The sequence below is a fragment of the Zonotrichia leucophrys genome, chromosome 3, assembly GCF_028769735.1.
Source record: "Zonotrichia leucophrys gambelii isolate GWCS_2022_RI chromosome 3, RI_Zleu_2.0, whole genome shotgun sequence".
Taxonomy (NCBI): Eukaryota; Metazoa; Chordata; class Aves; order Passeriformes; family Passerellidae; genus Zonotrichia; species Zonotrichia leucophrys.
Window position 1 is genome coordinate 96364810 of NC_088172.1, and position 25472 is coordinate 96390281.

The 25472-nt window shown below is 41.3% G+C and overlaps 2 protein-coding genes and 1 long non-coding RNA gene across 7 annotated transcripts; 1 reads left to right on the forward strand and 2 right to left on the reverse strand.

Annotated features, from left to right (window-relative positions):
* Positions 1-4: 4 nt before the first annotated feature.
* Positions 5-23328, forward strand: DZANK1 (double zinc ribbon and ankyrin repeat domains 1). Of its 5 annotated transcripts, none has more exons than XM_064709424.1 (21): positions 5-61; positions 2527-2651; positions 3280-3433; positions 4500-4617; positions 4907-5003; positions 5748-5860; positions 6418-6503; positions 7782-7899; positions 8875-8988; positions 9939-10031; positions 11978-12100; positions 12822-12983; positions 13603-13831; positions 17255-17358; positions 18519-18590; positions 19497-19593; positions 20391-20479; positions 21542-21622; positions 22154-22281; positions 22627-22701; positions 22849-23328. In XM_064709424.1, exons 2-21 carry the CDS (start codon positions 2543-2545, stop codon positions 22967-22969), a joined length of 2283 nt encoding a protein of 760 aa, XP_064565494.1. In that variant the 5' UTR covers positions 5-61; positions 2527-2542; the 3' UTR covers positions 22970-23328. The 5 variants fall into 5 exon arrangements, 4 of the variants coding, with proteins under 4 accessions (XP_064565494.1, XP_064565496.1, XP_064565497.1 ...); XM_064709425.1 differs by lacking the exon at positions 5-61 and adding an exon at positions 1868-1954; XR_010439650.1 differs by lacking the exon at positions 22154-22281.
* On the reverse strand, positions 6142-14566 carry LOC135446033 (uncharacterized). Its single transcript, XR_010439651.1, has 3 exons — positions 14522-14566; positions 6938-7096; positions 6142-6586 (listed from the first exon to the last, which is right to left on the reverse strand). It is a non-coding gene; the product is annotated as an uncharacterized LOC135446033 (long non-coding RNA).
* A 113-nt stretch (positions 23329-23441) lies between the features above and the next one.
* BIRC5 (baculoviral IAP repeat containing 5) lies at positions 23442-25008 on the reverse strand. The gene is made up of 4 exons (XM_064709431.1): positions 24796-25008; positions 24595-24704; positions 24342-24459; positions 23442-24117 (listed from the first exon to the last, which is right to left on the reverse strand). The coding sequence occupies exons 1-4, from the start codon at positions 24907-24909 to the stop codon at positions 24037-24039; spliced, it is 423 nt and encodes a 140-aa protein (XP_064565501.1). The 5' UTR covers positions 24910-25008; the 3' UTR covers positions 23442-24036.
* Between the last annotated feature and the right edge of the window lie 464 nt (positions 25009-25472).

The window sequence follows — 25472 nt, forward strand, 5'->3', positions numbered from 1 at the left end:
GCGTCCTTGGAAACGGAACGGGATCCAGAGGGATTGACCGGGATCGAGCGGGATCCAGAGGGTGAGCAGGAGCCGGACAGCCGCGATGGAGCAGGGCAGGGTGTGGGGGTCGCGCCCTGGAAAGGGCTGAGGTGCCGGTAGGGCCGTTCCCGTTCCAGGGATGCGATCCCAAAAGGCCGGAGGGAGCCTATGGAGTGTTAGTTGTTGGGTTTTTTGGGTTTGGATTGAAAGCACTTGAGACAGTAATTTGTGTTCGGATTCAGGTGTTTATTATTTCTTATCAGTAAAAGTCTCATTACGGTGAGTTTGGCAGCTTTTTATTAGAAGGCACAAAGTGGCCAATTATTGTAGTGGTGATAACAGGGGTCCCAGAGAGAAGAGATGAGGATCTGACTCCATGTTTAGCAGGCTGGTTTATTATTTTATTATATATATTATATTAAAACTATACTAAAGGATTTCATCAGAAGGCTAGCAAGGAAAGGGAAAGAATAGAATGAATAACAAAATCCTGTGACTGACGAGAGAGAGACACTGCTGGACTGTGATTGGCCATTAATTAAAAACAACCACATGAGACCAATCACAGATGCACCTGTTGCATTCCACAGCAGCAGATAATTATTGTTTAGATTTTGTTCCTGAAGCCTCTCAGCTTCTCAGGAGAAAAAATCCTAAGGAAAGTTTGTCACAGGCATGTTTCATGAAAAATCCTATCTGTTGTTACAAGATCTTTTAAGAATAACTATCCAATTAAGAGCTGACACCTAGATTATTTTCCTTCTTAACCTAATAACTTGTTATAAATGAATACTCCAATTAATAATTAAGGAAATTTATTAAATTATCAAATATAAATTTGGAAAAAGCCACAAGCGAGTTGACTCTGAGCCAGGCGATCAGTGTTGAGGAGACTCAGGATTTGGTCTCTATTGCACCAAAGTCCCTGTGAGTCTCTGAAATGTCATTTCAAAGAGATCTGTTTTATACAGTCCTTTGGGCTCTGGTAGGGGGCTCTTCTATAGCATATTTTAACATATTATTGTAGTTTATCTTTTTTGCTGCTGTGTTTCCTGGAAGCAGTGGATAATTCCTGGAATCCTGTCAGGTGAAAACTTCCTGGCATGAACTTCTGATGATGCCCACCAAATGCCTTCTGCTGGGGTCTTGTCAGACAAAAAAATCCCTTGAAATGTACATCTTTGAAATATTCCTGGCGACAGTGTCCTCCTGGTGTTTGAATCTCCCATTCCTTATTTGTCCGACACTGGCTTGGTACACAAGATGCTGTGATTTTAATTTCCTTTAGCACAAATTATTGTATAACATAAATCACATAACTGATCTTAAAGAGCCCACAATGTGGACTTTTTTGCCCAATTACAAAATGCCACCCAAACCCATGAAGAAGAAGAAGGAAGAAGAAACATGAAGAAGAAACCCAGGATCACATCCTGTGCCCTCCATCTTGCTTCCATCCACAACATACTAAAAATCCCAAAACCTAAATTTCTCACACAAGTGATACACCCACACTGCTCTCTATAATCTATTTCACACTTTTGTGGATTCTGGTCTATTCTGGAGTTTAGGAAACTTTCTCCATGAATGAGGGTCAAAGTCAGTGCTCTCCTGGGGGTCAGGGCACCCCAGAGCAGACAGAGGAATATTCCCTGTGCACTGGGTTTCCCCAGGAGCCCGCTGTAGCTTTGGGATGCCAAGAGCTGCTGGGAACATCAGGGAAAGGCTGAACGCCCCCTCGGGTCAGGGACAGAGCTGATCCGCCCATGGTTGGTGGGTGGGGTCAGAGGATGGACCAGGCTGGGCTCAGTGGTGCCCAAAAATGGGGCAGGAGGTAACAGAGAGAATCTGGGGCACGGGAAGTTCCAGGCTTCCAGGGGAAAAGTTCACCCTCAGCCTGTAAATGAGCACTGGGACAGATTGCCCTGAGAGGGTAGGGAGTGTCCCTGGGACACTGGAGGGTTGGTGACAGAACCAAATCCTTGTAGCCCAGACGTGTTTCCTGGCCCTGAGCATCAATTCCCAAGATCTGGAGTGTATATTATATCTTTGTTTTGTAAAATGTCATCATATCCAAATGCATTTTTGCATTCTTGAATGACATGATGTGATAATGACTCTGTACATCAGGATAAATCAGGTTTGGCACCTGTTTCACGGATATATTCTGAATTCACATGATAACTGGCATAAGCTTAAGAAATAGCTGGTTTTCTTTAGTATTTTCCACTTATTCAGGTGGCCATAGTGGGATGAGGCTGGTTTCACATCTGACATGGTCAGGGTGGAGATTCCTGTCCCTTACTCCTTCCATGTGTCACTGACATGAGGTGCTGCAGCTGTTCTAGCTCAAACACACACAGTCACAGTCACAGCATGGTTTAAAGAATCCAGTGTTCTCTCTTCAAGAGAAACAAAGACAAGAAGTCATGCTGAAAGACTGTATTTCTCAGTGCATTCTTCTTTTTAGGAAAATGATTGCCTTTTTACTTTTCTGTTTTAAAGATCACTGCTGGAAAAAATGACAGCTGGCTCTGTCTCAGCTCCTCAGATCTTCCCACTTCGAATCCCACCTCCTGGGAAAGCTCAGCGGGAAATAGACACAAATACTCTCATAGAAATAAAATCAGGTATGAACAAGGTTTTAACCCCACCTCAAACCTGTACTTATGTGTCCATTTGAAATATTTGGCCTTTATACTTTTTTCACATTTAATCATGATTTTTGGAGTGTGCATTTAAGGAACTTATAAAATTGACCAGCAGATTTGATGCACCAAATATACTTGCATGTAATTTTATGCATCCAAACAATATTACTGACATAAAAGTTATATGTGTTAGCAGTCTTAATTGCTTCCAAGGCCAAACTTTTAAGCTGTTGCATTTGGCTTTGACTACAAAAACGGTTCCTGAAAGAATCATGTACCAGGCTCACTCCCAACAATTGTCATTACAATTTTTGAATTGTCACCTTTTGCTGTGGCAGAAAATACCCTTTCTTTCATTGGAATGGACAAGCTGCTGCAATGTTTGCAAGCAAAATCATTTCACAGACACTTTGCTGTCAGAAATATTGCTTACAATGAAATTGCTTTTGTTGGGTAACTGATATTTCATGGGAGAAACAGTTTTGATCCCAAACATCCAGTCACTTATGGACCTGTTTATTTCCTTTATGTGAGAAAAATCAAGAACAGTACTTTGTTTTCCCAAGGTTCCCACAGTATGAGGAATTAATTTTTCTGTTTCTTTCAGATACACCTGAGGCCTCTATTTATTACACTTTAGATGGAAGTAAACCAGAAGTCAGTAGGAAACCTGGCTATGGGCCTTATAACACCTTGGAGTATAAGGGTCCTATCATGTTACCAGAGGGGAGAATAATGGTCAAAGCCCTGGCAGTTACAAAGTGAGTATCCTGTTTCGGTTTATTTTAGTTCTGTTTTAGCAAGGGACTGTGTTGTTTAAGCACTCCATACCCTGCAGGTGAGAGATGAGCCTTTCCCCAGGCACTTTGCAATCTAAATGATCCTCATGAATAGCACTGACTTGGCTTTCTCAGGATAATTTTTATCCATTAGAATGGATATCCATGTTTTGTGTGGCTGGATAATCTCTTGGGTGTTATCTCCTGGACTCTGGGTGTCCACTGATGTCAGAGGCTGTGGGTGAGGAGCTGATGTACTGTCCTGAGAGCTCCTCCTTTGGAGTGTGACCATCAGAAACACCAGAGAAACCAGGCTGGTGTTTTTGGGGTCATCCAGTGGTTCTGTGGATTATTAGAAGCTGGTCTTCCCAGGAATTTGCTTCATTTCTCCCAAGGGATCACAGAATGCTGAACCTCACAGCTTAAGTACAATGTTGGGTGAAGCAAAAATACAATACATTGAAAGAAAACTGAATTTTGCTGCACAGCCAGTGAGTTTGTCCAAACTAACTTCATGCTTAGAGAGAGGACACATCAATTCTCTGTCTGTACTGTGTTACATTATCTTTTATTTCCAAGGGAGCAGGAACTTCCACTCCACTTGGAGATTTGTGTTTGCTGTTCCCTGTTAGCAGCACCTGCAGCCAACCTGTGCTTGTGTCTGCATGTGTCTGCACTGCAATACAACAAAATTATTTAACACACAAAACCTAGGCCTAGATTTATTTTCTTGCCATCACTGCCTGGATTAACACTTGTTTCCAGACTGTTTATACTAAGACATTTTCAGAGATTCACGATAATAACAATAAATCATGCAAGACTGGTTTGGACATTTACAGCAATTTCAATCCACTGCTGTAATTTAATAGGCATTAAAGAATGGCAGTGGTTTTATCAAATAAATATTGCTCAGGATCCTACTGCAATGATGACTGGCAAGGTTGGAGGGGATGTTCCACCTAATAAACCACATCCATGAGAGATTTTCTTGTTGCAGCACACAGGTCTGTGGCAGGTTCTTAGCTTTGTGAATATTGATTTTCAGGGACTACAGGGAGAGTTCAATTGTGACAAAGATGTTTGTGGTAGAGTACCAGCAACCAAACTTCCTTTTCCCTGTTGAAGATGATGACAAGAATTTCCTTAAAGATATGGCCCCATTGGTAAGTTTTGGAAATTGTAACCGCTTGTGTGAGTATAAAATGTTTTATATATGATATTATTTAGATATTAAGCTCTGACTGCCAGTTTTATTCACATATCTTATTTTCTCTTTTTGCCCATCTTTGCTGATTTGATCCTTTTTGTAATATTAAAATTAAGCTTTTAAAATACTTGCATTGAAAATAAATACCTTAAGGATGTACTTTTAAATTTTTAACAACTATAGCAGGAGAGGATTAGAGCAAAAGCAAAAGTTTTGTTTGAAATTCAAATGGAATTACATTTTAGAATAAGGAAGGTGGAACATTTACTACAAAACCTAAGAAGAATAGACTGAATGTGGAAATCAAGCCTGCCTGGGATGAAACATCCCAAGACCTTCAAGGTACAGTATCACTTCATAAAACTGAGATAGCAGAAAATAGCATAGAGTTTTCCTCTTGTATAACTTGTAAAATGTGGGTAATTTCAAAACCCTCTCAGAAGACAGAACATTCTCTGGAAATTCCAGTTTGGATTGCTCAACACTGCAAATAGAGAACAAAATTTACCTTCCATACATTTCACATGACTTCTTAAAACATATTAAAATGTCATTCATTTCTCAGCAACACAACAAGGCCCTGTCTGTACTTCCCTTTGTGCAGAAGATGCTGTTAAATTGATGGGATTGCAAATCCTTTACAGAATGTTACTGATGTTTGCTTGCAGTAAGATTCCAAAATAAATACACTGAACAGAAATGAAGACTTCACCCAGATTTTCTCTGCAGATAAAGTCTCTTATTCCATGGCAACAGCAATGGGACTGTTTTAGAGCCAGTAATTGTATTAATGTTTACTCATTAATTTACTCTTAGGAGCTGGGTTTTTTTTAGCATGCAGGAAGGAAGAAAACTGTAAATAAATTAAAACACATAAGTCAGCTCAGTCAGAGAGGTGTGGGGTTTCTTCTAGTTTCATTTCCTGTAATTCCATGCAGCTTATTTGAACCCAAAATGTGGAGGCCAAATATGTTTTTACTTATGCTAAAGTAGAGTATGTAACATTCCTGTTCAGATATATATTAACTGAAGCATGAAGTGGGTGACAGTGGAATAACAGGATTGTCATTTTAATCTTGGAAACAGACAGAAAGCCTTCTCACAGATCCCCTCAAGGGCCTCAGCTCCTTGCCAGTGGTTTGGGAGCCACAGAGCACAGAGAGGAATCCACCTCAGCACAGCAAATGGAGTCACTGCAGGTGAGCAAAGGGGTAAGCTGAAGAAAACTTTGCAAGATTGTCATCAGGACAGAGGTCTAAAAAAAAAAGGAGGTGAAGATTTGTGATCTCTCTCAGCTATTAATGCCTTTGCCTGGATTCTACAGTCCTGATTTAAATGGAATGGTAATGATGCACTAGAACAGGAATGCCCAAAGCAGGACACAGTTGTCAGCATGGATAAAACCAGGCAAAGGAAATCAATACTGACTGCATTCCTACTAATTCTTTTCTAATAAATTCCTGAATCTGCAGTTGGCAAATATTTACTGCTGTTTGTTGGCAAGTTAATATTTAAAACTCAATATTCAGTAATGCTGTGGTGGAAGTACATATAGCAAGGCATTGATTTATTTTTAGTGGAAGAAGCCATGGGTTCTTAATTCAGCTAAGGGGGAATCAAGAATGGTAGATACTCTTCAAAGCCCTGCACTTCAGTGCAGTTTATTTCAAATTGCATCACTAGCTGATTTTTCTATCTTTCCATGCATTTTGCAAATATTTCTTTACTAAAGCATAAAGAATTGCCTCTATTTCAGTTTGCAAGTTCCTCTACAGTGACTGTCCAGAAAAGTTTAGTGAGCACACACATGTCAAGGATCCAGAGTGAAACAGATTTCCTTAAGTAAGTGGCTTCTCCTTTCAACATACTTGTCCTTTGGAAAATATCTCATCCTTCTGCAACCAAGCTGATAATCCTGTGGGCTTCTATAAAAATAAGGAAGGCAAAGACAGACATTGGGTCATAGCTGCAGAGCATCATCTAGATAGGACTTTGAAAGTTCTGTTTCTTAAATGTAGTTTTCAACTGTCAGTTATCAGCTGTCTTATCATCCCTTAAAAAAAAAAAAACTCCTAACACCCATAGGATCAGAGAATAAACTGTCTTTTCAAATTATAGTACGCCCTCAGTGCTGTAGGTGAGCGCTGCTCACTGGAGTAGTCTCACAGAACATTAATGCTTATCAGGATTGAAAAAGTTCTGTGATCTACATCAGTGGTTCCCCGTGGTGCAGCAGTGAGGCCTGACACAGACTGCCTGTCAGGACACCTGCTTACCTCCAATCATGAGGAGCAAAGTATGAAACTCCATAGTAGCCAGACTGTCAGAACCCAGGACATCCCTCTGGCTGTTCTGGATGGCTCCTGAATGGCCCCTGCCAGGGGGCTCAGAGACCTTGGCACAGAGCCCAAGACCCCTGTGCCTTTGATTTTGACCTATGGAAAAAATTACCAACCTTATATGAGGATTTACAAGCCACAAAATTTTAAGTAGAATGATAGTTAGTTTGTCACAGGGTGAAAAGTAGAATTTTGGGGTTTTTTAAATGGGGGCTCGGGGTCCCAAGATGGAGGAATTTGGTTGTGCCTTGTCCTTTTTTCTCCTTTTTCCTAGCCTTCATCTTCTGGGTGATGGTGGCACCTTTGGATTGGTCTAACATAGGTGATAGGTATTGGGAAATTATTGTAAATAATGTACACACAGTTTTTAGTATAAAAAGATAACACCACCCTGAAGGTGGTCAGTGTGCCACTGACTGACCTGCTGAATGGACCTCAGCAGGCCAGGGAAAGAATATTATACATAACAGCAAATAAACAACCTTGAAAACCAGAACAGAAGAATCCTGACTCCTTCTTCAGCTGCTGGGCTGGGAAAAGAGACTCTGACACATCTTGGGGTCATCATAACCACAGAGACCCCCAAGACCAGACAGCTTTCTACCTTGCAAAGCTGTTTGGAGTTCAGAACTCCATATCATGGATGTTAGGGCATGGTGTGGTGTTCCACCACAACTCAGAAATCAGAGGCCTAAGTCCTGCCATAGCCAATTGCAGATTATTCATTATTATGCAGCAGTGCAATACTAAACCCAGCTCAGCCAGTTTGCTTTATTTTCAGATGTGCACATTGTTCTGCCCCTCGCCTGTCTGAGCCCTTGGCTCACTTCTGCCAGAAATGTGGATCTCCTGTCCCCCCTGTGCCATTCCAGCGCTTCCCAGTCCCCGAAGGAACACAGGTCAGCAAAACATCCCAGCAATGCACACATCATCCTTGCAAACATGACAGCAATGCACACATCATCCTTGCAAACATTACAGCAGTCCACACATCATTATCCTTGCAAAGAACAGCAGCCTCTGCAAGCTACACAGTCAGTGCTGGCAAACCTGTTACCTACTCACACTTTCATTTCAAAGTTCTGCTCTAATTGCTTTGTTCTGCTCAACACCTTTAGCACTGGACCCCATGAAATTCTACAACAATGGGTGAAATTGATTTTTTCAAGGGCCAAGTATTCTAATAAGGAAAACAAAGAAAAAGTAAGTTATTTGCCTATGTCAGGAAACACTACCAGACCTGAAACTTCAAATGGTGACATGTGTGAGCATATGCACCAAGTTTTTGGAGTGGTGTGTGTAACTGTCTTCCCTGAGCTCTTCCCAAGAGATCATAACCTGATCTAACACATCAGTGGTGTGTTTCCCTTCCTGTATCATCAGAAAGTTGCCTGGTCTGGGAAATGCTGTAGTTTTAAGTAATGACTGAGATTCACCACCTTCTTAGATTAGGTTCATAATTAGGAGAATTTCAGTTACCTGTATGAAGTGGGTTACAGTGGAATAACAGGATTATAATTTCTTGGAAACAGAAAGAAATTCTCACAGAGAACAGAAAGAAAGCCTTCTCACAGGTCCCCTCAAGAACCACAGCACCTTGCCAGTCCTACTATATTTATAGTACCATTTTCATTTTATTGAAAATTTCCTTAACACCTTTCTGACATTCTGTTTCCAGATGTCTTAATATTTTCTCAGTATGTTCCTTTGATCTTTAAGGTTGAGTATCAGCATCAGTTTCTGTCAACTGCTGTGTTTCCAGTGACCTTGCTGCTGATGTAGGCTGCAGCTAGGAAAATACTGAAATCTCATGTTAACCTTAATGATCTCATTGTGGTCCTTAACATAACTGTGAGATGTGGCTTTTCCTTCAGATGGCACCATGCCTTGAATGCAGACATCTTGTGCCAATGAATACACCCACTTGCATTATCTGTGAGGCACCAATAGCTCCACAGCTGCAGCCCCAAACCAACATCTGCATTAAGGTAATTGAGAATAAGTAAAACAAATAATGATTTAACTCCTGGCATGTATTTTTCTAACAGATTACTTCTGTTAGAAATATTTTGCTCCAACTTGGCTTTGTATTATTACATTATGGACAGCTTTAAGAGTTAGTGAGATTTAAAACAGCTTGAATGGAAAAAGGGGTTAAGGATTCCCCAGTACAAGAAAGACATGGACATACTTCCCTTGAGAAGGAAGGAGCAGCAGAGGCAATATGTGATGAGTTGACCTTAACCCCCATTTCCCTGTGCTGCTGAGGAGGGCAGGAGACAGAGAATCAGGAGGAAAATTAAGTCCAGGAAAGAAGGAGGAGTGGGGGAAAGGTGTTTTTTGAGATTTGGTTTGATTCCTTATTTTCCTACTCTGATTTGACTAGTAATAAATTCAGTAACTTGCCCAAGATGAGTCTGTTTTTCCCCTGACAGTGATCAGTGAGTCATCTCTCCCTGCTCTTAAACTCATGAGCCTTTCATTATATTTTCTCTTTTCTGTCCAACTGAGGGGAATAATACGACAGCTTTGGTGGGTACCTGGTCTTCAGCCAGGGTCAAATCACCACCAGAGGTCTTTTAAGGCACCTCACAGTACTATGGTATTATATTATTGTTAGTAATTGTCTATGCACATTCTGGGCTGTCTGGTTTTTGTGAGGATAGTGACTCAGCAAACTGAAACCAGAGTATACAAAGACCTGGAGATACTGATACTGAATCTCCTGAAGAAACTAAAGCATAACTTTAAAAAAATAGTCCCCATGTGATGAGAGGCAACATGGCCTAACTAAAGTGTGAAACAGCCCAGACTTGAAGGATATCCTCTATCTGCAGGGCTGGATAGCCACAGCATTTTGTAATATCAAGTCTTTGTATTTTTGTTTCCAAACAGTTTTCAAATACTCTGTGAAATGTGTTTTCTCTCTGTTTAAAAGGGCAAAGTCATTTGTCAGGTGTGTGGCACAGGAAATCCTCTTCACCATAAGCACTGTGCAACTTGTGAGAGCAAACTGCCTGAAGTACAGATGGTAAGGTTTCAATCACACGGGGTGAATCAAAACATAGTACAACATCCTTTATCTCTGGAAAACTGAAGTCATGTCCCCATGTCACCAAAGCAGAGATTCTCTCCCCAATGTCACATTTAAGCCCAGTCCTCCCACAGAAGCTCCACCACAAATGCCCAATTAAAATGAGTGTCTCATGTACCTTCAAGTTTCTGACATGGAAATCAGGATTGTGAATGCCCTTGAGAAAGCTCAGAAAGCTCTTAGCAAATGGGTAGTCTTGACTCCAAGAGAGTCATGTTTGTGTTCAGATTACTTTCAATTGCATTAGAAAAGTTGAGTATATACATCAGGAACAACATTCACACTGATTTCAGTTATTTTCTGAAAATAGAATAGGCTTTTGCATTATTTTTCATATCTCCACTTTTACATTATTTTTCTTATCTCTACTTGCTGCTTCTCCTACATGCATACAGCTAGCATGCTTGTATTTGGCTGTGACTCTGCACAGAGGTGAGAAAAGCACTGAAATATTACCCCTAAAATGCTCTGTTTCAACTCCCCATTTAGCTTGGTTTCTTAGAAGAATTTTATTTTCAGTTCTGAAAAAACCTTGTATGAAAAACATCTGGTACATTTCACTTCTCCATGTTGTGGTAAATACAAAAAATGATATAACAATAATGGTTTGCAAGTTAAAATCTTCTAATTATAATGATTAACATCCTGAGTTCTAAAACTGTCCATAGCTAGAGGCAAAAGTCTCTTGTATAGCCACATGAGTGTGATTTCAAAGTGAATTTCAGTAGGATTCTGCACTTAGCTAAGATAAATGTATGTTTGGCTGCTTCAGTGAATGCAGAAATGTGTGTAATAGTTAGGCATGTGATTCAAATGTGAGACCTGTAGTAGCTGAGAAAGTTAAATGCTTACTAAGAATTATTAATAATTCTTAATCAGAAAATCTAATAATAATGATGAATTAGTGATGAGTATTTTTAATAATAGCAATAATGCTGATATTATTAATGGCTATTAAATAATTTATATTTAGAACATACTTAGACATGTGCTTTTCTAAATTTTATTTTCCAACTGAACCCCCTAATTACGTTGTTCAACTTGCAATGCAGGCCACAGATTAAAACAGGGCTATTTTGTGTCTGCTTACTTGCTGTTATGGTGTAATCAAAATAATTTTCCTTGGCTTCTGTCCCCTATCCATATTCCTGACTTGTAGAGAAAATAAACTGCATAGGCCTTAAGGCAAAACCTAACAAAACATTTTAAGTGCTATTTGTCCTAGCTGGGATCTGTACTTAAGCTCTGGAAGTTTCAGATGAAAAACCTGTTTTGCTTACTCATATAAGTTAATTGTAGAAAAGTTGGGTAATATATAATTTGCACAAGGCAAAAGAGTGCAAAAATATATTTATGCAGCAAATTCCAAACTGTGAGGAAACTCTTTGCCTGAACACATTCTCCCTGCCATACTACTAAAGAGAGAGGCACAAGGAAAATTGTGTGTTGGATTTGGAAATGCAAGTTTGTCAGTACAGAAGCCTCCATCTTAATTTCATATGTGCTTATACATATAAATACATATGTATTCAAATGCTTATACACATTTGGAAATGCAAGGCTGTCAATAGAGAAGCCTCCATCTTAATTTCTTATGTGCCTATTAATAAATACTCAGTTTAAAAGCACACCATTGATAAGGTTATTTTTTAGTGCTAGTTCTGCTAAAAATATTTTCAAATTAATTAATGCTACATTTTACTGTGTTTTTGTAATGAAAATTATAGGTTAGATCCAAGTGACTCTGAACTGCAGAAATTCCTTTAGGCTGAATATTACTTTATGTTGCCAGAAGAGCTTACTTTGCTCTTTCCCTTTGATAGGCTTGTGGACTTTCCTTCATGAGGAGGATTTTGTGCCTAATGCTTGTTTTGTTTAACCAGCCCACGTTTGGAGGAGACTGGTGCCCATCTCTGCAGGGCCAGCCAGGGCAGACGGCTCGGTGCTCCAAGTGCGGCAGTGTGAACCGGAGCGACGCCCGCTTCTGTGCCTGGTGTGGGGCCAAGGCACGTGCTCCTGCTGCCTCTGGGACACATCTGGGGCTGCTTCTCTGCTGCAGTGCCACACTGCTCTGTGCTAAGCTCCTGCCAGTCACTAAACACTGTTAGCATCCAGATACTTGCTTAGAGCAGAGAGGATTGGGTATGGAAAAATGAACGGCTTAGGTGATGTCCTGACCGCACATCAGTCTGTGACCCCAGGGTTTAGAGCTGCAAACAAATTATCGTGGGTCAACAAGCACCAGGTCATTGCATCAGCTAAGATGCAACAGCCCTGTGCTCAGGCAAAGTAGCTTAACCATCAAAGGTTAAAGTACAGGCTGACCCAATGCAAGTTTTCCCATAACAGCTCTGGGCTATAATCACCTATACAGGCAATTACCAGATATGAGATGATGCATGCAATTGTTTTGACTGAAAGCCTCCTTAACTTCAGTAAGGACAAGTACTTAACTGCTGCTCAGTAGTTACAATCAAGGTAAACAATTTCCCCTTGTGCAGTGCTTCTACCTAAGATCACACTTAAGGAGAATTTATTCTCTGTGAGCTGAATGCACATAAAATTTGAAACACTCCCCTATATGCATAAATAACCATTATTCCTGTACTGTACTAGGGCACTCAGGGTGGCACTTTACTTCCTTTTAATTCATTCCTCTGCCCTTATCATTCCTGAGTCATTCATCCTATGCCGCTCCAGTGACAAATGTTGCATTGAACTTTCCAGCCTGGACCTCCTCCATCCTACTTTGCTTGTTCCAAGTGTGGGACCAGCAACCAGCCCTATGCTCGCTTCTGTGTGTCCTGTGGTGTGTACATAGAGCCCCCATCCAGACAAAGCTCTCCTGGCACTCCCATGGACCGTGGGGACCTCCTGGCATCCTCCCAGGTAGGACACAGAGTGTTACAAAGCCAGGTTTGAACTCAGTGAGAGGCTGCTCCACTGGGGGGTGGATCAGCACAGCTCCATTCCTTGGGAATGGGAATTCCATTTCCTTGGGACAAAGCTGAGGGCTGGGAGCACAAGGAAGGCAAAAATGTTTTTCTTTCTGCTAAAAAGCAGCCTCAGCCCAAGGCCTCGATCCAGCCTTTGTAAATGGCACAGTGAGAAACAGTCAGCCATTCAAAAGTCTTAGCTCTTCAAGTAGTTTTATCTTATTGGCTGTGAATTATTTGTGCTCTGCTGATACAAGGTATTCTTTCACACAAATGTAGTAGTTGTTTTTAAACTGTTTTAAGAAAGAGCCCAATACCTAACAAGGCCAGCTTTTGCCCTACAAAACCATACACATTCCCTGGCAATTGTGAAGAATTTGGATTTTGCTTGAATATTTGTGATAAGTTGCATTGTTGTTACAGACTGGTAATTAAAATTTAAAAATTGTCAGTTATTCTTCCTGCTAGCTTTTTCATTCCCTTACAATTTGGTGTTCTGGTTAGTTATGCTTGTAAGCCATTGAATTATATCTATGTTACTTATATTTTCTCTTCTCCTCAACCACCCACAGGCAAAACTATTACAGGCTCAAGTTGCCTGGCAAACTTGTCCTGTTTCCTTGCCCAAATCAAGGGCAGAACTAACAGAAAGAGAAGATAAAGGAACCCAAACCATTGGACTTTTTTACCCATCCAGCAAACTGTTGGAAAAGAAGGAGCTTGAGCTGATTTCACAAAAAGAAAAGATGGAAAAGATGAGTGATCACAAGCCTCTCCTGACAGCCATTAGTCCTGGAAAAGGTTAGAAGTTCTGATTTCATGATTTCTAAACAATTTATGACCTTGCTTTTTTTCTTGAAAATATTATAATGCATGGAATGTGGCATCAGTAGGACACTGATTTACATATTTACAAGTCTGTTTCCACCAGTCACTTGTAAATGATTGCCTTAGAATTCAATCACTGACCTCCACCAATAGCTAAAATAAAACCATCAGCAATATCAAAACTGGGGCTTCTGAGCCCTGTGCAACCTTACTAAATTGGTAGCACATTGGTCTCTTCAGATGCCACAAGACTGGAGGCAGGCGGCCTGTATGGGAATCGGAAACCACTGAACAGCTTCCAGTTCCCAGCAGCCTCCCCAGCCCCTGCCATGTGGGCTTCAGGCAGAGATGTGATGGCACCTGCAGGGATAGTGATAAAACTCTGAGACATAGGGGGTCAGAGCTCTTGAAAGTATGATGAAGCTCATCTACATGAGGAACTTGCTTGGAGTGCTATTGTGAAATAAATGATAGAAGCCTCAGAAGCAAAGAAAGCTAAATTAGAGGAAGGGATTCTTAGTAGGATTATGAAAACATCACTCATTGAAGAGTCTTTCCTCTCCCAGACTACAGTAGGAGCAGTATCACTAGTGCAGAGAACTTTCATTCACAGTGAGTTTTGTGGTCACTTTGTGTTGTCATCTTATTGTAAATCTCCCATACCTTCTTGGTGATGTCTTATGGGCAACCCCTCACAGCACAGGCAACAAACTCCAGCTTACTCCTCACCCAGCTCACCCACTCTTTTGTAGCACTCATCATTATTGGACACAGCTGTGGCCTGTTAAGGGCAGGAATGTTCCTAATCTCTGGTGACTAGTGCAGCTGCAACTCCTCAGGTGTGAGATTACCTTCTGCACTATTCTCTTATATTCTATCCCTCCACAACTTTGTTCTTTGTGGAGTCACTTGGCTGTTTGCTGTCATTAAATGCTTTGCCATTTTTAGAGGTTTTAGTTTTATGATCCTGAGAAATCTTCAGCTTTCTGGATCCCAAACCCTTGAAGACAGTCCATTATTATTAATTAGGGACCTAATAAATGGCTCAGTGGGCAAAATTGTCTTTAACCTCACTCCAGCTGGGCAATCCATAGGATGAGTTAATTTTAAATCATTACAGCACCTCCTGGTTTAGAGGAGCAGTTACTCTTTTGGATCCACTTTCTCATCTATCTCTCTTCAGCACTCAGATGATAACTCCTTAGGCTGTTACCAGAATTAATTTGCTATTGGGTAGTAAAAGTTGCTAATGGATGTTAGAAATTCCTCTTTTGACTGTGTCTGTATTCAGATGGACTCTGATTCTTAAAATAATCACTGGGGAAATCTGTTTTCCTTCTCTCTTCCACTGAAATGTGACATGTTCTCTTAGGCATCACTGTAGGAAATACTTGACTCAACATGCCAGGGAGCTTAATTTAGTCAGAGATAAAACAGGATTGGCCCCTAATAGAGCCAAGAAAAAAGCAAAGTCACAGTGAATATTTGTATATCTCTGTCAGAAGTACAGCTCTTGATTTGTGAGTGAGAACTGCTGTCACTGGGAAAGGTTGGGCAGAAATTCTGAGCTGCTTTTGAATTATTTTCTCTTTTATCCACTTAGCAGAGGTAATTTTGTTGAAGTTGCACTGTGTAATGTATTCTCCTTTAGATCCTGCCAAGGACTGAGGAATTTATTTCATTCCATAAATCAATAAATGTCTCTTACAGTCAGTTCATGCTGAGTTTTATACATGGCTTGAAACTATTTGTATCAACAAGACCATGCACTATCACCCAGGAAAATCTTGTTTATTTATGTCAAATATGACAATTATTTCTTCAATCAAAATAGGATCAGACGTTTGATATTCAAGTTTTTAAATACAAGCAATGAAGTAAAATGGTGGAGGTTATTGTTTCTTGACCATATCAGCTATTAACTAACCTTCCTTTCATGTGTGAAGATTAAAAAAAATATTAGAGTTAAGAAAGGGGCAAACAACAGAAGTACCAAAACACTAATCCTCTGGTGTATACTGTATTTCTTTTATTGCTGTACCTTCAGTCTGTTTTGAACAGGAATCAAGACATTTACCAGGTAAACTTTACAAAGAACTTCCCTTTTCTACTCTAACAAAGGTTAAATCAGTGTGATATAGGTATAATGAGATCTAATAGAACATCAACCATGCAAGAATATGTTCCTGACCATCTGGATTTTTTCAAATAAAATCTGGGGATCTGGGCTACTTATAAACCACTTTATTGCAAATAATACTGACTTCTATGGAGAGATCACTCAGCAAGTAGTCTGTTTTAGATGTTTTAAATAATGCTTTCAGCTTGTATGGTTTTGGGAACAATTTGTGTTGTTCTTTGGATCCTTCTTTTTCTATTCATTTAAAGCTGCTTAACAAGTAAGATTTGTTGGTTTAGTTTGTCATAGCATCATTTGTCAATCTTGAGTCTTCCAAGCACAAAACTCCTTGTGCCCTTGCTTTGTCTTGTAAAAGCCAGAGCAGCACTTTGCTTCTGGCGTGGTCTCTTTGCACTGTTTTAAGCTCCACTTAACATGAAGGAAAGGATAAGGTCAGAGCAGCTGCATTGTGTAAGCTAAATGAGGTTACCAAGCCTACACAGTTTATTTACAACAAAATAAAAAAGAAAATCAGACAGATCCTGAAAACAATCAGTTAAAAATGAGAACAAGTCCATTTGGTTTTTTTCTCTGATGAAAACAAAATGTAGCTCTGGAGTTGCCTGGACAGGAGGTGCCAAAGCTCTAAATGGCTTAAGATGAGTTTTTAATCCAGGCACATTCATCCCCGCATGTTTTGTGCCCTCTATCAGGATAAAGGAATGCTGACTCTCTCCCAGCAATCCTGACAGGCAAAAGAGCAGGAATGCTTAAGCTTTTAATATGCTCTTACATATAGAATTGAAAGGAATTAATTTGGAGGATAATTTACACAGACCAAAATGTTGTGTATCCTGAGTTTCTGTGTTTGCAGTTTTCAGATTTGGATTATTGTTCCCTGTCAGTTATCCAAAATAAACTAAAAATCAGTTCAACACCACATAGTTGCTTAATTGTAATATTTTACTTTTTTCTTTTCTTATGATCTGGAATGTGAGATTTTTCCCTTCACACAGACCAGTTTTGGCTCCTAAGGATCATTCCAAGACGTGGCTTTGTTGTGAATAGAGGATCCACAAGGATGAATTATAACTACAGATAAAACAGTGTTCCACCTGGCTTTTTAGGGCATAACTTCCTTCTCATTTTCATGATTCAATGAATTTTCTACAGAAATTTTTTTTATCTCAATGAAACTGTGCTATCTTTTAAACCTTCCATTCACCTGACTAGAAGGAATGTTAATCACATTTAAGGATTTTTCTCCCTGTGAACAGGTTACTGGAGAAAACAGCTGGATCATGTTTGTGCTCATTTAAGATGCTATGCCCAGAACAACCCTGAATTCAGAACACTGATTGGAGAACCTCAAATGGGAAAGGTAGGAAGGAGCTTGTGAGTAACATCTTCCTTTGGAGGGTCATGAAAAGATTGTTGTGGCTGCTACACAACCACTGGAAAAGTAAATGTCTCCCTTTTCTTTAGATGTTTACCTGTGTGTTGTTTGTCTTGTTTGGTTGTTCCATTTTCGGTCAGTCTTCTCCTGAAGACTTTTTTCTGCTTTTTTTCCAGTGGCAATTCCTCTTCTCTCACCTAAGAGCTGTAAGGGGAGGGAGAAAGCCTTGCTCAGCTGCTTTTATATAGAAAGAAGGTGGGAACCTTCTAGGACTCCTTTCTAAGGAATAGATACTCCAGCAGATACTTGCTGTCTGATTTCTATATTCACTGAGACCTATTGTCCACCAGGATGTTCAGAAGCTGCTGTGCAACTAGAAGAAAACATCTGCTTAATAGAGTTGAGATACAGTCCATTTCAACTTATTTCCTCTGCTAGAGGATTCAAAAGGATAGGCCTGAAGAATATAAAATTGCCTGGGGAAGGCTATTTCTGCTGCTTCTTGGCCTTGTGTCAGTTTATTGTCTTAAAAGCAGTGCCCCCAGAAGTAACAAATGGTTCAAAGCAGATGCCAACTATCTGGGTTTAATGCTGCTTTTTCAGTTTTTCATGTGGATTAGAAGTATAATCAACCTTACCTCAAAATTCTCAACCAGCTGCAATATAATCTTCATTCCACCTCTTTATAATCCCCTGTGCACTCATTTTTGTATGACTTCCATAGACTTGTTGCCAGCAGTACTGTCTCAAGGACTGATACACAAAGGTACCAAAGTTTTAGTACAGACTGGTGTCACTAAAGCAGCCACCAGTTCTCCTGGACCTGGGAGTCCCAAGAACAACACAGCCTTTTGTGCAGCTACAAAACCTCAGTGGAGAATGACTGAACTTCCATGAAATGCAGCCTTATTATTTGGATTAATTTGGTAATTCAGTTGTTATGAAATTTCCAGTTTCTCAAAACACACCTGCCCCCTTCTCACTGACATGGGAAGTGTTGGTACAATATCACAAGGAGGCAAAGGCCACGTGTGTGATTTTGTGCATTGGCTGCACAAGAAACACCATCAGCAAGAATTATTCTTTCAAGTACTTCTGTGGGGTTTTTTTGCTAAGATATACTAATGGCTCCTCTTTCCTTTTAGATCAACTATGCCACCATCTCTGAAGATGACTGTGAAGTCACTATTACATTGAATTTTGCTGCTGTTTACAAGGTCAGTTCATGGGATGGGGCCTGTTGAGAGGCAGCTGGTCTAAAGCTGTCACTAGAGCAGTGTAATGCTGATAGATTTGAAATTCAGGTCTAAACAAGAAATGCTTTTGTTCAGAGGGTGTTAACTTACCTCTTCAGAGAAAAGAATCTTTTTGTTTCTCTGTTGGAGCTGGATGAACAGGTACCTTTATCTGATTAAGCCAGACTTCATGGTTATGTTGCTATCATCTCATTTTCTTAGTTTGCTATTAGTATTAACTTTTTTCATTCAGCTGATGTTGTTTGATGATTCTAGCACCCCTCAGCTTTTGATCTCAGAACCTGCTTTCCTTCAGCCTGTGAAGTGTGCTCTTAAAAACTAAGCTTAGTAATTCTCAATAGTTTGGAGATAACTTTTGTCAGAGCTCCTGTTAGCTCTATTCAAAATCTGGAATCTCTATCTCAGGAATTACCATGTTCCAAAAATCACAACATACACATTTCCAGCTTTTCAAGATGAAAATCTACCATTTCAAAAATCAAAAATTCAGACTGCATCTCTTGTGTGGAATCTTGGAAAGCTTACCTTGCCATGTGAGGCCTGAAAAACTGAATCACATCATTTGAGAAGTGAAATTTCTCAAGTGGTAGAAACACTTTCATTTGGATGAGAATCTTCATTTCATTAACTGAGGTTGTATCATTTTTTTTTCTAAATCAAAAGAAATACCTAACAGAAGGTTCAGAAAAAATTGCTACATAATTTTGCCTCAAAACAGAGTTCAATTACATATGATAATGTCTTGTGGTAATTTGACACTGCTATTCAAAGCCTATGTATTTTCTCATAGCCAAGTGTTGTGCCACTAAGATTACAGCAGCATTACATGATAATCTTAGTAACTGCCTGCATTTGATGATTCTACAGAATATTCATCCTAACAGAGCAGTGAAGCTCAGCAATGATTATCTGAGGGCTGGAACAGAAGTCACAGATGGACAGGATGGCAGTCAGACTAATTTTGGTGAGATTTTTTCCTCCCTATCTTTACAATAGACCATAAATAGATGAGTCAGGAATACAGAAGTAGTGCTTGGAAGCTTAGAGATCAAGGCAGGCAAACATTCTGTGCCTATTTAAGTTGATCTTTTAAGTTTCAAAAGGTGTCCAAGTTGAGATTTAAGCAGTGTACAGATGCCCTCAAAAACTCCTGGGAACTTCATCCCTGGAGAGCTGAAGAGAGCAATGAACTGCAGCCACAGGTCACAGCTTTTATTATAGCACTAAAACTTTAGATATTTCACATACTCTTTTCAATAGGAACCATAAATATCAATATTATCTCTACATCTGAGCTCTGACAGGAACTGCCAGCTCTGGCACATTTGGCAGAGATGAGAAATTATGAAATACATTCATGTAGGGATGTTGTTTAATTGCAATCTCCCACTGGTGTCAGTAACAGTTCAGCATTTTGGGCATCTCATTTTGGACTTAGGTTTTCATTAAATCAACCAGTTGTAGAGTCAGCATTACAATTCAGGAATTCCTATAACACCATTTGACATAATTCACATGTAAATTTCATCCACTTTGTGCTTCCAGTCTGAGGCTTGGCAAGAGGCAGTCACTGCACTGGGAGCTGTGCAAACCTTTTGTTAAAACCAGTTTGAACTGCAACAAGTATTTCATCACTTTCTCATGTGGAAAACTGATAAATATTGCTTTGATTTTGGATAAATTATTTCCAGATCTCTGCTCCAAGTTCTAGTTAGGATACTGACTTTGCTTTGAATTAACACTTATTTTCATTTCTGGTAGGCAGAGATGATCCTAATGTTTTCCATTCAAGAGGCAAAATAAAGAGAACCAAGTCAAGAACACTTATGGGAAAGGAATCTAGGCTCTCTGTAAGTATCCTCTGCAAAAACAGGAAAAAAAAGATTTAGGGAGCAGCATTAACATGAAGGAGGGCATCCAGGCATTAAAATAGAAAGATTTTAACCCTGACTGGGGGCAGGGGATAAAAGTCCAACTTAATAGAAAACCTGAACATTGGTAACTGACATTTTAGTTCAGAACTGAAAATAACTAATTTGTTTTTCTAAGAGTTTAGATTTTTTTTCTTTCATTTTGAACCTGTTCAATTCTGACATTGCATTAGGCCTGAGGACTCTTGCAGTGATTCTCTTATAGATATTTTTCAGAAGCAACATCAAATGGACGTATTGTCATCTTCCCTTGACTTTACAACATTTAACTCCATTGAGGCCTAGTTTAATTCAAGAACCAAGGATTAACTACCCCTGGAGACCAAATTTCCTGAAAGAACTGTCTATTAAAGGGATTGTCAGTAATGACATGGAAAATTTCAAAAGGGCAATGTACATTAATCTAAGCATGAATCAGTCAGCCAACTCAACGGGTGGGAGAAGATACAGAGCTCTGTGATATGAGTCCAGAGATAAAAAAGTGACTGAGCTTTCAAAATGAGAGAAGGTTGAAAGCTGGGAAGAAATAAAAGGAAAATGTTTTAGGTTTTGTTGTTTGTTTGTTAAGATTTAGTAAACTAATTTCACTGAGGCAAAACATACATATTTTTAAAACAAAATACTTCCACAAGTTGTGGGAACTTCAAACTTTACTCCTAAACATGTTGTCATGTTTAATTTTACTGTGCTGAGCAGATCTTTGTACAGCCCTGGAGAGCTGCATTGCCATAAAGTGAATAATTTGCAGACACACATTGCTGAATGAAGACCTCAGTAGTGAGATATTAGCCAGGGTTACCCAGCATTTGCTCAGGTTCAGAAAAACATTCCCAAAGAAGTCAGGGATTAGTAACTGAGGCTCAGATACATTAAATTCATGCCACTGTGTGCATTTTGCATTTTAATTCGAAGGCAGAATCTGGCCCACCTGCTTGCATTTTCCCTGTGTGCAATGTTCCTGTCTGTTGTGTGTCTCCACAGCCAGAGTCCAGACAGCTGCTGGATGAACTGGGTCAGACTGGGAAAGGAAGAATCTCCTTCATAGAACAGTTGCTCAGTGATGTAAGTAACACTTGCTGAAGTTTCCTTTTTCAACTCTTTGCCTGTCTACTGCATGAATATTAGCCTGGAATGCAACTTCAGCTTTATGATTAGGAGGCAACAGCCTTGCAATACCAGGCTTCAGATTGAAAAAGCATTTTAGAGAAGATAGGGCCTGTTTTACATTTATAGATTATCTCCCCAAATTTCTATTTGGTCAGTGGATAGGGCAGTTTTCTCTGGATTTGTCAAAGCCAAACAAAAAAAAAAAAAATTAGTTTTATAATTTAGGATCAAGTCCTCTGTATAGCAAAGGCAAGCATAATCTCTGTTTCTGCTCTGGGATCTCATTTGGCTACTGTTACACACATTAACTCTGAGCTAGGAGATGACAAACATTTTCAGAAGAAAGCAAAACAACACACTTTGAACCTCTCTCTGTCTTGAGCACGAAGCCCATTTGCCAGCTTAAACTGGCATAACACAAAAGCGAGGTGGAAGCTGAAGAATCTGTGTGGTTTTAGCAGCCCCCTTTGGTGTGCTCTGTTCCAGGGAGCTGACCCCAACTCCCTGAGCCAGGAGGAGCGCCCTGCCCTCACAGTTGCTGTCCTGAACAAGCACACAGGAGCCATCTCCCCTCTGGTGCAGAAAGGGGCTGACATTGACCAGCAGTCAGGGCCGTGAGTTCCCATCCTCTGCCTCGGCTCTTTCAAGTTTTACCAAAAGAAATCACACATGCTCCAGTTTCAGAGAGAGCTAAACCCCATCTCTCCTCCACAAATATGTTGCTTTCAAGGACACTATCCACACTCCCAGTTGCCAGCTTTGAAGATTTCCCATAACTTCTGTTATTAAAGCTGCTGTTGTATTCACTTCCTTCCCCCACCTACTTCAACTTAATAAGATAAACATCACCAAAGCCTGCCACACTTTCTGTGTGTTCTGTACTCTCCTATTCACCTTCCTAAGTTTTATTTGCCAAGTTTCCTTAGGTAGTAAGTGCATTGCTCATTCCTCCTGTGCAGGCACAACAACACAGCTCTCCATGAGGCAGTTCTGCTGGGACTGGAGGGAGAGGAGAGCATCCGGGCCCTGCTAGGGTAGGTACTGTGGCTGCCCCGTGTCCCTGTGGGAAGCAGCATCCAGAAATTCCAAAGTTACTCCACATAAATATTCACCTCCAAGCCACTTCATCACTAAGTGCACTGAATTGAAGCAGTTTAAACCAATGTGTTCTGTATTTACAGCTGCAATGCAAGCGTGCAAAAGAAGAATGCAGCAGGGCACTCAGCGCTGGATTTGGCTGTTGCAGCTGGAGATAACAAGGTTATTTCACTGTTCCAAGTAAGTGGGGATAGAAAGCACTGAACAGACTTATGTGACACAGGAACATTGTTCTCATCAATGTGTTATTACAGCAAAGTTCTTCCCCAAATAAAGTTGAAGGTTCTTTGACTTTGGAAGCACCTGACCACGTGTGTCCAGTTCTGTCTGCAGAATCCACGACCCTGTCTGATCAGCTTGGGCCCTGCAACAGTCAAACAGTTTCTCCAAGATTGCCCCATTCCTTTCCAGCAGTTCAGAGCACAATCCCCCTCTGACTGCACTCTATTCTGCAAATTTTCTTTTCCTTTCCAAGCAAAGGGACAAACCAAACCTTCCCAGGCACAAATGCATTTCAATGTCTCTGAAATGTCTGTAATGCCTGATAAACACTGACACTTGAGCAACAGCACTGCAAGCTGTAACTGATGAGCTTAATTTCCTTTTTGATGTTAAAACTGCAGCCCATTGCAGTAAAGGTCAGAGTCTTGTCCTCCAGAAAATTGAGTAAAGCTACTTTGTTGTTCTGCCTTCAGCTTTTATTTATAAATGCATCAACACAAGGCAGCAGCCAACTACAAACAGAAATTTACAAGAATACCAGGCACACTAAGGTGTGGTATAACTCCAAGTTATAAGCCACAATCCTAAAACCTCAAAGTATTTTTAAAACTCCTTCTCCTTTCTATGTCCCAAAGCATCTAAAAGCATCAGAAAATTCAGTACAAACATGGAAATGCATGTCAGCTGCTATCAGAAATACAAGTTTTGGCACCAGAGCTACAACTATCTTTATGAGACAACAATATCTCCAAGCAGGTGGATTTACAAAAAAAATTAAAAAAAGAAAACAAGTAAACCCACAAATAATAATCCTTTGAAAACCAGCAGGAAAATTAGGAGAATCCTTGCAGAAAAATATTTTGTATGCAGTGCATCAAACCCCAGGTACCTCCCAGACAGAGTGGGAGGAGTGAAGCAGAATTCCCTCTGCTTCTCATGGACAGCCAGTCTGGAAGCAGCCTCAGGAAACACGGCCATTCAGTCACAGGGCAGTGCCACAGCATGTGGACAAGACAAGGTGTCACTGGCAACTATGAAGCTGCAGCAGTCTAGGCCAGATTCTTTATACGACAACGCTGGATCTTGGCTTTATCTTCAACCTTGGTCATCATCTGAGAGACCTCTTTTTTCTGCAAAGAGTAAAAATAATACGATGTTACTGTCTACCACTAAGTGGAGCATCATTCAGCTTCGAGGAGAAAGCAGGATACATCCTGCATAAAGCAGAGAACAAGGAAAGGGAACAGCGGCTGATCCAGCCCGAGCCTGGATACAACAAAGCACTTTACACAAAGCCTTGTGGTAAGGAACTAGCCCGGCCGAACAATTCAAAGGCAAGATGCCGTGTACGTACAAGTGCCTTTCTCGTTCGCATTTTTTCCAGCTTCAGGAACTCCTGCACCGTCAGGTTAGTAGGTTCTTTCTGAAGAGAAAGAAAACCACAGGCCGCAGCGTGTTTTTTGTGCTCCTCCCTGAAAAGAGGCGAAAAGAAAGGGAAAATATAAGAGGAGGCAGCAGCTCCCAAGGAGCCACACGCAGCCGCTCTCGGTCGCCACCAGCGGCTCCCCCGGGCCGGGACAGAGGCCGAGAGATCCCCCGGTACTCACAGCGGGTCATCGTCGGGCTCCCAGCCCTCGAGCTCCTTGAGGCAGTAGAAGCACTGCGCCACGTCGGGGCTGTTCTCGCTGGGGCAGTGCACGAAGCCCGCCGCCGCCATCTGCGGGCACAGGGGAGGCCGTCAGCGCCCGCCCGCCCGCCCGGCCCCGCTCCGCTCCCCTCCCCTCCCGCCGCCCCGGCCCCGCGCTCACCCGCTCGGGCGTGCAGGCGCAGCCCTCGGTGAAGGGCCAGTTGTGGAAGGTGGCGGCGCGGACGGACTGGAAGTAGAGCCGCCACCCCTCGGGCAGCAGCTCCCGGCCCGCCATGGCCCCGTTCAAACGGCTGCGAGCGCGGGGCACGGCGGGAGCGGGGCGGACCCGCCGGCCTCACCGAGCCCTCAGGGCGCCTGCGCAGCCAGGAGAAAGGAAATACTTTCCTTGTGGCAACGAATCGGAGCTCAGGGAAACACCCGGGCTTTGCTGCCCCGTTAGGAAAAGTTCCGCCTTTATTCCCGGGAAAGCCGGGCTTAGTTAAGCGATGCTTGGCTGCTCGGGCAGCGCGGTGTTGGCTCCTCAAGCGCAGCTCGGGTGAGCCAGCAGCCGGGCTCCCGAGGCACCAGAGGGAAGCAGAGGGCTGGGAACACCGTTTGTCTGCTTGTTTCACTACGTACCTTAGAACCTCACCCCTTACAAAGCCATGGCTCCCACCACGAGGATCACCTCACTGCCTTTGAGGATCCGGGGTTAAAGGAGGGACCTGGATAAAACAAGCTGGCGGCAGCTCAGCAGGTGACACAGGGCTGTTATAACAGCCCTGTTACAGTTGTCACTTGGCCATCCCTCAGGGACAAAGCCACAGAGCAATATGGTCCTCGAGATCTTCATAGTCA

Bases quoted from the DNA above. Each gene is read 5' to 3' on its own strand.
- BIRC5 (XM_064709431.1), bottom strand. From the start codon at position 24,909: ATGGCGGGCCGGGAGCTGCTGCCCGAGGGGTGGCGGCTCTACTTCCAG. The intron at 24,705-24,795 runs GTGAGCGCGGGG...CTGTGCCCGCAG, and splicing joins GCGCCTGCACGCCCGAGCGG to ATGGCGGCGGCGGGCTTCGT. The intron at 24,118-24,341 runs GTACGTACACGG...TACTCTTTGCAG, and splicing joins TGCGAACGAGAAAGGCACTT to AAAAAAGAGGTCTCTCAGAT.
- DZANK1 (XM_064709424.1), top strand. From the start codon at position 2,543: ATGACAGCTGGCTCTGTCTCAGCTCCTCAGATCTTCCCACTTCGAATC. The intron at 5,861-6,417 runs GTGAGCAAAGGG...CCTCTATTTCAG, and splicing joins AGCAAATGGAGTCACTGCAG to TTTGCAAGTTCCTCTACAGT. The intron at 8,989-9,938 runs GTAATTGAGAAT...TCTGTTTAAAAG, and splicing joins AAACCAACATCTGCATTAAG to GGCAAAGTCATTTGTCAGGT.